The 15,459-nt window shown below is 38.5% G+C and overlaps 1 protein-coding gene across 1 annotated transcript in view; it reads left to right on the forward strand.

Annotated features, from left to right (window-relative positions):
• The first annotated feature begins 350 nt into the window (after positions 1-350).
• Positions 351-15,459, forward strand: part of arhgap21a (Rho GTPase activating protein 21a) — a 101,875-nt gene continuing 86,766 nt past the window's right edge. The window contains exons 1-2 of the mRNA XM_079863828.1: positions 351-632; positions 1,743-1,945. Of these exons, the coding sequence (XP_079719954.1) occupies positions 1,874-1,945 (72 nt within the window). The 5' untranslated portion in view covers positions 351-632; positions 1,743-1,873. The remainder of the gene's footprint in view (positions 633-1,742; positions 1,946-15,459) is intronic.

Here is a 15,459-nt window from a genome sequence, read left to right on the forward strand (position 1 = left end):
CCCCCTGGCAAACTTAGTAGGCTATGGAATCATAAGTATTTATTTACATTACAACAGTAGCCTAACAACTAATGTAAAATCAGCAAATCTTCAAACAGTGTATGAACCTTTCTCTGTTCTTTTTAGTTTATATAAGATGTTGTGGCTAAGTTACCGTTTGTGTTGTAGTGGGCTACTGGTATTTTGGCGCATACTGTAGTTACCATGGTAAACTGTTGCCATGTGTCTTCAACTTCCAAGATTTTACAGTGGAGAGATTTATCGGTTCAAACGGATCAATAAAAAGAACCGATTCAAAAAACGACTCGTTCGCGAATCGGACATCACTAGTAACTGTCGCGCCGCCAACTGGAAGAAACCGAGATCAAACTGTTCGCGTTCAAATCGTTGATACATACGTGCGCTGCGTTTTAAACGCTAGTCATTCTTCGCGTCCGTATCAGCTAGATTCGGTGATTTCTGTGTGTTTTTCTTTCATTATGAAGCTGCTTATTTGGCTGTGGAGTGCTGTAAATAATATTTTGTCGATAGATTGAAAATCGTTTTCAACGCATCGGATATTTGGATATTATTCGCGTGTTTGGCAGAGAAACGATGCATTATGATTCATGGTCATCTAATAACTGGAACAGGTAGGTGTCTTACTGACCCCCTAAATCTTACTATTGTTGGCGACTGTTGTCATGTAAGAAATTTGGAAACACAAAAGAAAGTGAAGATGATGATTGGATGAGCGGAGGACATTCAGATCGAGATGATGGTTTTATGATTGTTTACAATCCACATTAATCTACGGAATGATGGTTCACACGCCCGTTATCAAACACCCTGCATGTTTTCAAACAGCAGATTTTCATATCATGACAGCACATGGTGTTAAATCGGGAGTAACCAGTACCCACTCTACTAATTTAGTCTCAAATAGCTACCACAGATCTCTCCATAGAAACACATGGTGTGCAGAGGACTGGACTCGAAATGAGATGGCAACGTTAGGGCAGTATGTCAGATGACAACCTTTCGCTGGTAAACTGTACACTGTATTTTCATGATTTATCACACTTTTTACCTTTTGTCAAATCAACTTAGATGATTAATGTGGTTCAGATAACAATATATATATTTATTTGAGATTCTATTTATAAAACCAATCTCCTTCATTGTATTAACTCGTTTTTTTTTTTTTTTTAAATGAGGCATCTTACTTTTTTAAGTTAAACCAACAAATTTTTTACAGTGTAGTGTTCAAAGCTGGTCAAATCATAATTCTGCTTTATCTTCTCAATAATAGGCTATATTCTGGCAATGTCAGATTATCTCGTATGTTTAGGCTACTAACCAAAGAAGTTTTGTTTTCTACCCTGCTCTGTTTTACCCTGCTCTGTAGTTTACCTTACTCTACTGTATATTTTCATACTCTGTATTGTGCTTTATACTCATCTTTATACTCTATATTTCATTCTATTTTATCTATTGGTAAACATCATTGGAAAAAGTGCTAGCTAAGAGAATGAGAAAACCTTCAACTCTGTCTGTTGTGCTCTACTCTGTTTACTCTACAATATTCATACAGTATACATGTGGGCTCTATTCAACTCTATTCTACAGTTCCATAATGGCAATTTTAGGAAGGCCTGTTAGTGGCTGTTGACTGGGATAGACCTTCTATTTGACAGGGGACAATCATCACACTGTATCTGTCCTACATTGTGTCCTCTCAAGTAACCTTTCTTTGGCCGCAGGACTTCACATTGGGCGGGCATGAAGAGATCGGACGGTGTGGATTAGATCATTGGGATTATAGCACTTTGATTTCTCTCATCTCAATGTTGGGCTCCAGAGGACCTCTGCCTTTGTGCTCTGAAATGAAATAATGGCGACGTGTTGGGCTGCGTCAACGCACCACGATGACAAGAAAAATCCAGCAGCGTCGTCAGTTTGCGAGGTAAATAATTTCATTGTTTTAAGAGAGTGAAAGCACAATAAAAATGGCCTACACCTTCTGCAGCTCAAGATGGGACAAGTGCTTTAGTCAGACACACTTGCAGTGCTGGCGGGACGTCCGTAAACTGAACTGGATGATTTCGACTTTTATTTAATTTGCTTATTTTATTGGCTTGGCGTTAATATATAGTTTTGATGGTGATCTGGTTTTTGTCATGCGGTTCAATTTATAAAGAAATTTATGAAGAAAATGAATATGACAACCACGTACAGGCCAGTAATATTGATAAACATTATATTTACTTTGTGATTTTTTTTTTTCAGAAGTATTTTTTGAAGCATCTGATATCATTACAAATTTGATACCAAACAACAATAAAATATTTTTATAGATTGTGGTCTCATAACAGTATAATGTTCCTGGAAACAGCCGCTGACTGTTTATATTGAGACTGCAAATGAAGTAGCTTAATTGTTTTATTTGGCAAGCAAGGCCCTTACTTATCTAATCTCAGTAATGTTGTATGGCTGCAAATGCATAATGTCACTCTTCAGAATTCTAGAGCAATGTAGGATGTCCTCTAACATGCAGTCAGGCTCTCAGTGATGATGTAACACCGCATGTCAGAGGAATATAACACAGTTCTGCCAAACGCATGCTTGGATTAACCAAGTAATGGCAAAACCAGTGTGTGTGTGTGTGTAATCTCCTTACAGTGTAGGCTCAGGGTACAGAAGGTCGGTGGGCACAGTAGTTTTCAAACATGTCGACAGATCACTCATATGTGTCAAGAGGGATTCAGTATTTATAATCTGTGTGTGTTTGTTTCTTAAATGCTGCCAGTTGTGGAAAGAAATTGTTTATTTGGAAGGAACAGATCATTACTTTGAAGGATCAGTGCATTTCTTCAAAACTGCACCACATTTTTTTTGAAGTAACAGTGCATTATTTTGAAGAAATGGTGCAGTGTTTTGAAGGAACGTGCATTTCTTTAAAACAACAGTGCTTTTTTTTTGCATGTTATATTTTGTTTGCATTCAGCTTTTTGATGAAAACATCATTAACTTTGTGTGAACTTTAAAGTGTTTACCATAGTCTTATTTTTGAATAATATCATCTGAAACTCTTAAAGGGATAGTTCACCCAAAAAAGAAAATTATGTCATTAATTACTCAGCCTCAGTCATGTTGTTCCAAACACGTAAGACTTTCATTCATCTTCGTGACACAAATGAAGATCTTTTTGATGAAATCTGAGAGCTTTCTATCCCTATATAAACAGCTACACAACTAGCACTTTGACACTTCAAAAAGTTCATAAAGACATTGTAAAAGTAATCCATATGATTTGAGTGGTTTAGTAAAAAAATTCTGAAGAGACTTGCTCACTTTATATGATGAACAGTTTGAATTTAGGCTTTTATTTACTTACTTTTATTTTTGGGTGAACTATCCCTTTAACAACATCAAGGGTCCGTTAACGCAGAACACGTTTATGCATTCCATTTTGCTGGATTTCTGTTGTTTTTGAATGTAAACATGCGCTAGACGGTCACGTTTGACCATTGCACTTGCTTCTGGGCATTCTAAAAATGTGGCACTGAAGTTAAAGGGGTCATATGATGCTTTTCAATTTACTCATTTCCTTTTCCTTTGGTGTGTAATGTATCTGTTTGTGCGTGTATAAGATCTGCAAAGTTACGAAGCTCATAGTGTCCCACAAATCGATTTATTTTAACAGAGACCACTGCTCTAGACCTGCCTAAAACGCCTTGATCGAAGTCCAGATATTACTTCCTCAAACGTCCACGTCACAATGTGAAATACTAGCACAATGCCCGCCCAAAGGCATACGCATACTTGAATTCTAGTGTTGTCGTCATGTCGCGGAGACGCTTTTGGATGGTAAAGTATACCTTTTGTTTGGCCATCCAAAAACAGATGAAACGTAGAATCAGTGGTTACGATTTATTTATAATGCTGTTATAATTAGTTCCGATCAATCTGCTTGATCATCCACATTTCTAGAATCTGACATTGGCTCGATCTAATATGGTAATAGCGATGACAAATTGCTTTAGAAGCCTTTGGAAGCTGAAGCTTGCGATCATGGTAAGGGGCGGTACACTAGCTTGAGGTGTTTGGCCAATCACAACGCACTGGGTGAGCTGGCCAATCAGAGCACTCTAGGCTTTTCAAAAAGAGGGGCTTTGTTGAAATCAGCGCGTTTCAGACCGACTGGGAAAAGAGGTACTGTAATACAGTATGCGAAAAATAATGTGTTTTTGAGCATTATAGCATGTTCACCTATTCTATTACACCCAATAAACAAAATAATGAACTTTTAAAATAGCATCATACGACACTCTTAAAAGTAGTTACTATACCTTGACTTGCGTCTTGTGTTTTTAAATGCAAAAAAACATACGTGTGACATTAGTTTGTACTTTGTTCACGAACACTTCCCTATTAATCTCTAATTACGATGGTGTGGCACAGTTTTTGGGAACTGGTTGTCTCAGTCCAGTGCTCAGTCCTCACTGCTACCTAGTTACAAAGTTAAACAGTAACTGAAGTTCTCAGCAGGTGTGTGAAATGTCCCCAGCAGATTCATAAAAAAGTGCCTTGAGCTAACAGCATCTGGGCTTCAGTAAGCATCATTGCACTACCACCAGTACAGTATAGTTGGGGATTACATTTTAAACAGTGTGATTTACTTCAATACTACTAATAATATTTGTTATATTTCTGTGATATACAGACAGTATCTCTGTTTCAAAACCTACTGATCTAACTTGCTTTTTAAAGCTACCTTCTATCTATGGTTGAGGAGATTCCCTCCTTCTATGTAAAGCGTTTTGAGTGCAGAGAAAAGCGCTATATAAACTGTAACGGATTATCTATGGCAGCATCCTAAACATTCTGGAAACTCACAAGTGACTGATTTTAACACCTCTACATAGCAGCGACTCCTCTCAACATGCAGATATTATGAATCACATGGGACTCTTGACGTTTGACATTAGCATGATACTAAGCTAACATCGCCATTCTCTAAAATAATAAATAAATAAACTTGTGTACATAAAACTGAAATAAGTACATTGAGTACATAGGAACATAAGTACATACAAGGTTTTTGTTTGCATAATCAACATTTCTTGACTTATTGACTCTTGCAATTATTTACTGCACTCATTGCAGTGCATTCTGGGATTGCCTCACTAAATCCATGCGGTGCTGTCTTTTGTCAAAAAACTCACTTAGAATTACGTCTCATCCTTTTTCAGCTTCATGTCGGCAACACAACTTTGCTGGTTTAACATTCTAGGTAGGCAGCCACCCAGCTAATGTTGTGGAAAGGTTTTTGTTCAAGTTATGAACAAATATTCTTCCAGTAACGTTAATGAAACAATCGTACAAAGTTATCTGGAATTTAGTAATGTTCGCAAAAAGTTGGCACAAAAACATTATACATCGTTCATGGAACATTTTTACCTGAAACGGTTAGGAAGATTTGCAATTTATCATTTTTAAATGTTACTAATTGTTTCAGAACGTTCAGAGAACATTCAAAAGTAATGTTCCCAATCCTATTATGTTTGCAAAATTATAAAATGGAATTAAAAAAAAAAAACGACGTTTTGAGCGTTCAGAGAACATTCAGATGTAACGTTTTTTTAACTTAATGGAAATGTTAGCAAAACATAATTAGAACATATTTTGTTATCTTGGCTATAGTTTGTGTTAGCCTACCATTTTTTTTTATCATTTATCAAAGAAAATTAAATGCAGTAGCATTATATCTGTCTAGTCATATATAGTGCCACTGGCAAAACTAAACATTACAGTGTGTAATTGCTTTGTTTATATGCATGAAGAGTGATGTGATTCATTATCCACACATTCGGTGTCCCTCATGGGTAATTGTTGGGTCCAGTTTTGTTCACGTCTGTGATGAAGCTTGTTTAATTCATTAACACGCTGAAATCCTCCATTTGCTGTTTATCATGAGTTAAACCAGTGTTCTATCTCAGTAACATCACCCCCAAGACACACATAAAGAGTAACTGCAATTAGGGTACATATATAGTATACATCAGTGCCTTTCGTAGAGCATGGACAGGTGCTTGACTCAATACCTGCTCCAGTCTCTCCTGACACCTAATAGACACCCCCCCCCATCCCGGTGGTCTCAGGTGGGCCCGTTATTCTGTCCCGTCTAGTTCTCCATGTCTAATGAGGGCGTCTCTCTCTGTCTGCCTCTCTCTCTTTGTGTCTCCCTCCCTCGGTCGCCCTGCCCCCTGTGAGGACGCCAGTGCCATGGAGGGTAATTAAAGCCCAGCTGCTCCTCGCTTTTACACCTCCACTCTCTATCTCTCATACACACACATACTCTGGTGTTCCCCTGATGAGGTCACCTTGTGGAGGTTCTGATTTCTCTGTGTCTCTTGTAAAGCATGTTGCAAGCAAAGTAAATCTGATCGTGAAGTCAGCAAGAAATGAAAATGTACTTACACATAACCATTTAAAAGTTTGGGATCAGGGAGATGTTTTTAAAACAAGTCATTAATGCTTAACAAAGCTGTAATTTTATATATATATATATATATATATATATATATATATATATATATATATATATATATATATATATATATATATAAATGCAGTAAAACTAATTTTGTGAAATATTATTACAAATTAAAATAACCTAACTGTTTTCTATTTTTCTATTTTTTTTTTAAATACAATTTATTCCTGTGATGACCAAGCTGATTTTTCAGTATTACTAAGCATTCTAATATGCTGATTTTGTGCTTAAGAAACATTTCTTATTATTATCAATGTTGAAAACAGTTGTGCTGTTTTTTTTCTTCTTCCAGGATTCCTTGATCATTTCAAAGGAGAGCAGCTTATTTGAAATATATATTTTTTAACATTATAAATGTTTTCCCTTTTGTTTTTTACTGTCTCTTTTTAATCAATGTAATGCATCTTTGCTGAATAAAACATGCTGATCCCAAAGTTTTGAATGGTAGTGTATGAGAAGCCAAATAAATCAATCATTATTTGGTTAAATTGTGAGTGTAGCTTCTGTCATGTAGCCTATAGCCTATATATCATTGTATCGGTCATAAGCCACCCGGCATTTTCCATTACAAAAATAAAAAGATTTACACATCAACTGACCACTGCATCAGCATAACTTGCACCGCCTCTAAAATATCTTTTTTTACCTGATGTTACCAATACCCTTAACCATGATTCTGATATTTACCACTCACTTTTCATGATTCAGTCAATGAACAATTGTAATTCCCAACCTACATTTTCTGTATCCTGTTTCATTCAGAAATACATCAGATTATAGACTTGACTTGAACAAAACCCTGATTATTTGTGAATTGTTTGCTCAAATCATTAAGCAATTGAGCCCTTTTGTAGATGTTGTGGAGACGCCCTTTACAAACTCATCTTTTAGATCTGACTGTTGTCTCATTGAATCCAATGGACCAAACCATAATCCAGTGTTGACGGGGATGATTCTGTGTTCTGTTCTGACTCATATCAGAGCTTTCAGTTGGCTTTTGAGCCCTCCTCCCGCACATTCTGTTTCCATATGCATTGATTTCTGTTGTCTGTTCAGAAAGAGAGAGAGAGAGAGAGAGTGTTAAATGCTGGCTGTCAGTGTGTGTGTGTGGATTCACCCCTGTTTTCAGTCTATACTGTCTCTCCCTTTCATGTGAATGTGTTTCTGTGTGCTTGCCTTTGGCTTGCCCTCTATTCTAACATATTTGGGAAATGCTCTGTTCGTTGCTCTGCACAAAATTGTGTGACATTTAGGGGCGGATTCACTAAAAATAGACTGTGTCACTGATATTGTACTTTATTTGCATTTTGTGTTGTTTTAGCACCTGGCTTTAAGGAATTATGCAAATCAAGTAATGCCGTAAACGCCCACAAAATCACTGCTGAGCGCAATATGCACAGGACAGTTCCCTATTTTTTTCTGCCATTGTGGTTTGTATGCTGGCATTTCTACCAGAATCCATTGGTCACCTAGCTTCACGTCTTCAGCCTAGACCAGCCTGAAAACCTCTTGCTGGTCTGGTCTTTTTCATTCAACAGGGCTTTAGTGAAAGCACACTCATATCTGAAATAGTAAGATCTAAATTGTATAGATGCTTTGATCTCTAATCCAATAGATTTCCTTAAACCCAGTGTTCCAGTTCTTGACCTGAATCCACGTTAGAGATGGATTTTCTGTCAATAAAACCTCTCAGAGCTCTAGTCTTCCTTTGGGAAACATCAGGAATGTCTTATTTAAAGGCTGCTCCTGATGATACATGAGAGCCACTTATCCGATTCCCAGTTATCATCATTCAGTCAAGCCTTTGGACTGCTTATTATGAGTTAGTAAAGGTGCTGCTAAGATTCTTTTGTCCATCATCGGAAAAGGAAAATGATTGTTATTGTTGCTCATTTTATCTGGAATCCCTGCCACTGTAGGTTAAATTCACAGTGGATTTACATTAGGCATACTCCATTTTTGTATGTCATAATGAGCAGCCATCAGTTTGTTGTGTAAGCCTGTAGTCAGAAAGACCAATAATCAATAGTAAATGACTCAAGTCTGATGCCTCTCTCTCTTATTACCACTTATTGGATGGGTAGATTGAGTATGTTTCTCAGTGGGAATTGTGTCTAGTGAGGCAGTATTGGTGTATATTACACATGCCCAGAGCACATCTGTGTTAAGTTGTTGCCACCTGGTCTGATGTGCAGTTAGTGAAACACATGGATACTGCTCATGTTTGGATGTCACACACACTGTGACTGTGACAGTAGTCTTGTTCTCTCTTAACTAGCTCAGCATGGTAATCATATTCTCTACCAAAATAGACCAAACTGTTTAGCACAGTTATTGTTAATATATCTCTAAATAAAATAAAAAATACTGTAATCTGTTTGACCTGGATCTCATTTTAATTTTTAGATCTTATTCATTTATGTTTTTTTTTTATTGTTTTACAAGAGGAACAAAACCTTTAGTAATTATGGTATACAAATATTTTTGTTTTAAATATAAATACATTTTAAATAAATTCTAATTTAATATTACTGAATCAACATGTCTACATTAGGATACACCAACTAAAGTAATTTTTAATCATTTTAATTTTTAATCACATTAGGTAAAAATACAGTAACTCCTTAAGGTACCAACTGCTTACATTACATTTTCACAATGTATTTGAAACTTGGTTACCATGGTAAATATTTGAAGAGTTCAGATGCAAAAGCCTCTAAGTGACATCTGTAATTTCACTTAAATGGCAATGAAAAGTACCTATTAATTGTCATTTAAGTGAAATTACTGAACTTAAATATACAAGCTTTATAAAAAGAAAATTTCAGATGGCACTTAGAGGCTTTTGCATCTGAACTCTTCATTTGGATAAATTACACAGCAGATAGAAAGGGTCAGCTCAAGTAATAGGTTTGAAGTATGCTGTAATTCTTTCTTCTTCCTTCCTTGATTAACTTAGCCAACATTCTATATGAATGAAGAGACTCTTGTTAGCAATATTGTTTTCCACACAAAATCTATGGAATGCTGTCTGTGGCAATGAGACTTCCTGTCAGCGAATGGATGCCATATTCCTCTGTCACTTTCATTTTCATGAGATTTCATTTGGTTAGCTGAATTTAATCTTGATAGCATCTGAATGCTCCACATAGCTTTAGTATTCATGCCCTGACCACAGGCGTCAATGTACATTAGAATAGTTTGCCTGTGCATGTTTCACACATATTTGTCTTTATCATGACCAGATTATTTTGTTATTTCATTGACTTTGTTTTGTGTGGTATTTACATCTGCATGGACACTTCTAGATTGAAGCAGAACATTTCTCTCTCTCCTGTTAGTGTTAACTCATAGCAAGTCTGCATAATGAATGAATGAACTACTGAGGGAATAAATACTTTACCCTTTGTACCTCATGTTGCTGAATTTTGATTTTGACTGTGATTTGCCCAGCATGTTACTAGAGCAAAATCCTAATCAACCAATTTGATTTAATTGAGAAAGGGTTTAGTTTAGGGCAAGGGTCAGGCTTGAACTGATTTTAGGAGTTATTAACGTTTTAGGGTTAGGGTTGCAGGTAGGTTCTATTCTAAGAATGCAAGTAGATGTTATTCATGGACTGTCTGGTGCATACAGGACACCAAAAAGGACACAGCTAGCTATAAACACCAGTTCAAATCTGACAGACTCTGTGAGTCAGGTGCAACAGTCTACCTATAAATATATATATTTTTAAGATTCTGGGCTGGACCAATGAGTGATTGGGGAAGAACTAATTAGTGCATTTGCTGAAGTTTGCCATGTCTCCTCCTGTCTAAGTGGCTGGTTTCCGACAAAAAAGCTGGTTAGAACTGTTTGTTTGACAGAAATGTTGTTCCAGTACCAACAAAAGATGCTGATCCAGAAACAGGTCACAATCACCTACTGTAGATAAACAGAATTTCACAAAATATGGTCCACGCTGGGTACAGCTGACTGGCTACAGCTGACTGGCTACAGTTCAGCCAGTGTAGGATGGTGTGGTGTAGTGTTTGTAAGCTGTTAGTGTTTATATCTTCTCAGGACACATTAATAGCTGTTCCCATCGCCTGAATCATTTTCCATCTGAACTCAAGAGTCATGTGATGAGTTTGTGTCACATCGGCCAACGCCTGAATTGGCTACCCACACGTCATGTATGTTTTTTTTAATCCTGTGATTTGGCAGGCAATCATTGATTTGTTCTTTTGATGTGTGCATTCAGAGCTTCACTACCGGTATTGATTTCATCTGATTGGCCCCTGGGCTGGTCGAAAGGGGTCAGAATATGAGGTTGTGAACCCTAGACTGATCCATTCTCTGTTAAAGGGGGAGATTCACAGTTCATTAATGACAGAACTGTGAGGGTTGATTAATTTGTCTTTTTAGGGATCAGACCATGGTTTGCAATACAGTAAGACCAGGGTTAACTGTGTTTAGTTTCTTTACTTGGTTGTTCCTTTGCCTGTTATATCACGTCCAAGAAGGTTGCAACACTTTGGGGTATGTTTCAATGTTTGTGTTGGTTCTCGCAGTGCCCAGAGGAAACACTGTACCCAATGGGTGTAGTTTTTTTTTAGTGTACAAGAATGATGTGTTTCTCCAGCATGTGTTTATACAGCACTACATATGAGGCCCTGGTGTTCCAAGCCTGCACATTGGGAGTCTGGCCCAACTGACCCGCACAACATGAGTGTGTATGTAGCCCTGACCTGCCCAGAGATCCTTCATGTGTGGCTTCATCAATCCGCTCCACATCTTCATGTAATCTTCCCCATCTACGCTTTGAATTTCATGTTGCTGCAGCCTTTTATTGCAATCCAGTATAAATGTTATGCAGAGCCAAGAATAACCTAACACAGTTGTCGGTCTCTGGTGCATTGCTCTGGTTTACCTCGCTCAGGCTTGACCTAGTATCCCAAAGCCTCTCTGAAAAGCCTCTCCATGGTAGTGCATGTCCACTGAACCCATCCTTCTAAACAGCTTCTATTCAGCACTCCCGCTTTCATTTTGCTTTAGACTCTGATGTGGTTCTGGCTGCCAACTCCTTCCATCTGATTGACAGTTGGCATTTGGATGTTATTAAAATTGCATGTGTGGAACCAATCTGCTGACAGTTGGATTCCTTTTGTGGTTGGTGCATTTCTGAGCCAAGATCTGCAAAATCCAGCCAGATTCACCTTGGCCCCATTTTGCTACTTTGGATAATACAGATATAGTGTTTACAGTATCATAACATCTGTCAGATGTGAGATTCCCCTTGATCAATTTGTGTTTCTAAGAAGCAACATACTTAAGATTCATAAGAGATAAAGGAACTAGATTTATACCACTACAATGCTAAGGTATGTGATAGGACAGGGGTGTCCAATCCAATTCCTGGAGGGCCACTGTTCTGCAGAGTTTAGCATCAGTCCCAATTAAACACACCTGAACTAGCTAATCAAGGTCCTCAGGCTTACAATAAGCAAGTGAGTTTGGGCAATTTGGTGCCAAATTCTAGATGAACGTTGGTCATCCAGGAGCAAGATTAGACACTTGAAACATTAGGTTTCAATGGTGTTTTGGGTGGTTGATAGGTTGTTGTTTACTGGCCCAAGTCAATGCCCCCCCCCCCCCCCCCCCAAAAAATGAATGGGCACCCTCCTTCTAATTATTATTATTTTTTTTTTAAATCAGTGTAAGTGTTTATTCAAAACCCTACCCATAAATATGAGCACTATTTACAGCGATGCTTGCTTTACCAAATAGTTGCAAGTAAGTCAATAATAAAATTGCCCCAAGTAGTGCATGTTGTACACAGTTCAGCCAATTCAGTTCTGAAAGCATATTCACATACTTGCCATAGTCTCGTGACACGTTCTATGACATGCAAATGTCCAGTTTTGTTTCAACATCATTCTTCTGTATCTGCGATGCGTGAGAGTATCACAGTGTTTCTTAAAGCAGTAGCGAATTTAGAGTTCCTCGGGATGTGTTTTGTCTTTTGCAGTCTTGTCTCCTCCATCGAGGGGTTAAGCCTGCTGCGGCAGTGCTACGGCAGTGCTACCTGACTCAGCACTGCGAGAAGACGAACAGATGGGGTGATTGAGTGGTAGAGCGACCGAGAGGGAGAGACTGATTACTCTTAAATACTGAGCACTGGATACAAGCCTCCTTGTTGGTGTCATCACCTCCCTCTTATTTGGAGACCTCTCTTTGGATCATTGTAGTAGAACTTGCGGACGTCTGGGTGGATTTCTTGTGTTTTGGTGTTCGAATACATTATTAATCCAGCACTAATGAGCTGTGGAAAGGATGCGTTTAGCTGATGGAGTGCCTGCTGGGCACACAGATGGGCTCAGACGCAACGCTCTCACTTCCTCACACCCCCCATCACCTTTGTGCCAGGAGCAGGCTCCAAGGGACCGACTGGAGAGTCAAGCGATAAAAGCACAGGTGGACGCGGGGGTGCCGTCTGTATCAGGACTAATGCCATGGCTCATCTAAGAGTTCTGGACTGCATGATCAGCCACAAATGGAGTCGGATATGTGACCTTTACTGTGCTTTTAATAGTCAGGTCTGTGCAGCCTTACTCCATGCATGAAATGCAATTTAGTGTGCATGTCTTTTTAAAATGCACAGTATCTCCAGTCAAAGAGTCACATTGTTCTGCATATATGCATAGTTCCTTTTGACCCTGGCAGCCCTCTCTGTCTTATCTCATGGAAATGCTTGTCTGATACCAAGAATAACTTGGTGTATTCCTGCTGCGTGGGAATGCAGAACTGGTTGTATGGGGATGTCTGATTTCACAGAGCACTCGTGACTGATCTGTTGTGTTTTGTCGTTTTTTTTTTTTTTTAATTTATTATTTATTTCTGTATTTTCCATTCAGGTGAATGTCTATATAATGTGCACTTAGTAGAATTGGCTTGATGGCTAGAAAAACAAATGATGAAAACCTTTAAAACAAAAATTTGTCTGAAATATTGAGGCTTTCATTAAATAAAAATGATGAATTGTTATCAATGTCATTATATTTATCAGTTACTTTTAAGGAAAGAAAACTAAATAATCTAAAGAGCATAGTCAGAGAGAAAGCAGATGGAATATAAGACTACTTCTGTAACACTTAGCCTATTAACTTAGTAACTATAATCAATGACAATGCAGCACATTTCATTCAGTACTAAAATATGAAACATTATGGTTGGTGTTGTTTTATATTTTGGTTCCTTCTTTGATACTGGTAAACTGCAAAACCCTAGCACACAACTGGTGCAGCTTTCTTGTGTGTGTGTGTGTGTGTGTGTGCATATATCTCTGGCTTCTTTTCAAAGTTCATTTGGCACGCAGTTCATAGACAGACAAGTGAGAGACTGTAATCATTGTCCAGCTCTGTCTTTCTGTGTGATCTGAGTTGCGGGTCGTGCTGTGCCGGCTCTAACCCAGCAGTGCCTTCTTGCTTCGCCCCTTGAACTAATTTAATTTTAGCTCTGCTGAAACTGTTTGCATGCATGTAGGACTGATGGGCCTCTGTTTGGAGCCATGAACACAGTCTTTGTGCTAAGGCTGCAGTATGATATTCAGCATTCACACTCCAGCACCTGGTCATCGGTTGGAAAAAAATGACCGGCCCACGCTGGGGAAATCCTTAACCTTCCAGAAGGGGTAAAATCTGTTAGAAGAGCGTCCCGTTGTGTTGTTTTTTTTGTCTTAACTCAGTTCATTGTGGTTAAATGAGCATGTCTGCTAGTCTCATCATTATGACGACCGATAACATCCCTCATAAACGTATTAATAATTCATAGCAGCCCAGCAGTGAAGATCCCAATTATATTGGTCTTTGGGAGCATCTGTGGAAGCCCAAGGGACACTAATTGGCCCACCTGCTCCGCTGAGGGTGAGGGGCCCCGCTCTTTGTGTAACTGTGGCCCCAGCTAACGCTCGCATCACACCCGCCCTGACAATACACCCCGAAGTAACGTATAGAGCATGTGAAGGGCTGTGAACAGGATCTGAAGGGAATTAAAGCATTAGAGAAAGACTCCAGACTGAGCTGGTTTACTTTCACTGGGGCTGTATGTCTGTTCTAATGATACTGCCTGTGGGCTTCACCTTCTGTCCTTTTGAGATCACTCTTGCATAGCCTCATGCTTCGGGTCCGTTCACAGACCATCTGATGCATACTTCACATAGTACTGGGAGCAACTAACTAAGAAAAGTGATGCTACTAACTTCTTTTTTCATTTCTCAATAGAGATCTCTTTGTATAATACTTTGTGTACATTGCTCTTTGTATAATATTGTATTGCACTCAGATTTTTAGTTAAGTCTATTGCAGGCCAATGGTTCAAATGTTTACTTGACAAGGTTTGTTCTAGTGCTTCAGGCAAGTACGGTTGAGCTTCTGTTTATGTTCGCTGATCACTGATTATATGTGAATAAAAGCCTAAATTCAATCTGTTCATCATACAAACCAATCATGTCTCTTCAGAACATTTGGATTAAACCGCTCAATTCATATGGATTAGTTTTACGATCTCTTTATGAACTTTTTGAAGCGTCAAAGTGGGCACGCACTTTGGATGTGTTGCGCAAACAAAACTTCTCACACAGCGCGCAAGAACTGCTATGCCTGCTTAACTGCTATACAGTTGGTGAAAAATAGTACAGAATGTGAAGAGATTCTGAAGTGCGCACCTGATGGACACTTTACTATCTCATGAAGCCATGGAAGAGGAGTTGTGAATGGCAGTGAAGCAGCGCAGCTCACTCTGTAAGTCACATGACTGTGACAACATGGCCAATGTAGTACGGCCACATTGCATTCATGTACTACACACATTCATGCTATATATAGTCGCAAAGTTTGTTACCCATGAAATTGACCTACTTGGACAGTTTGACATTTCAGACA

This window comes from Squalius cephalus (assembly GCF_949319135.1).
Source record: "Squalius cephalus genome assembly, chromosome: 25".
NCBI classification, from domain to species: domain Eukaryota; kingdom Metazoa; phylum Chordata; class Actinopteri; order Cypriniformes; family Leuciscidae; genus Squalius; species Squalius cephalus.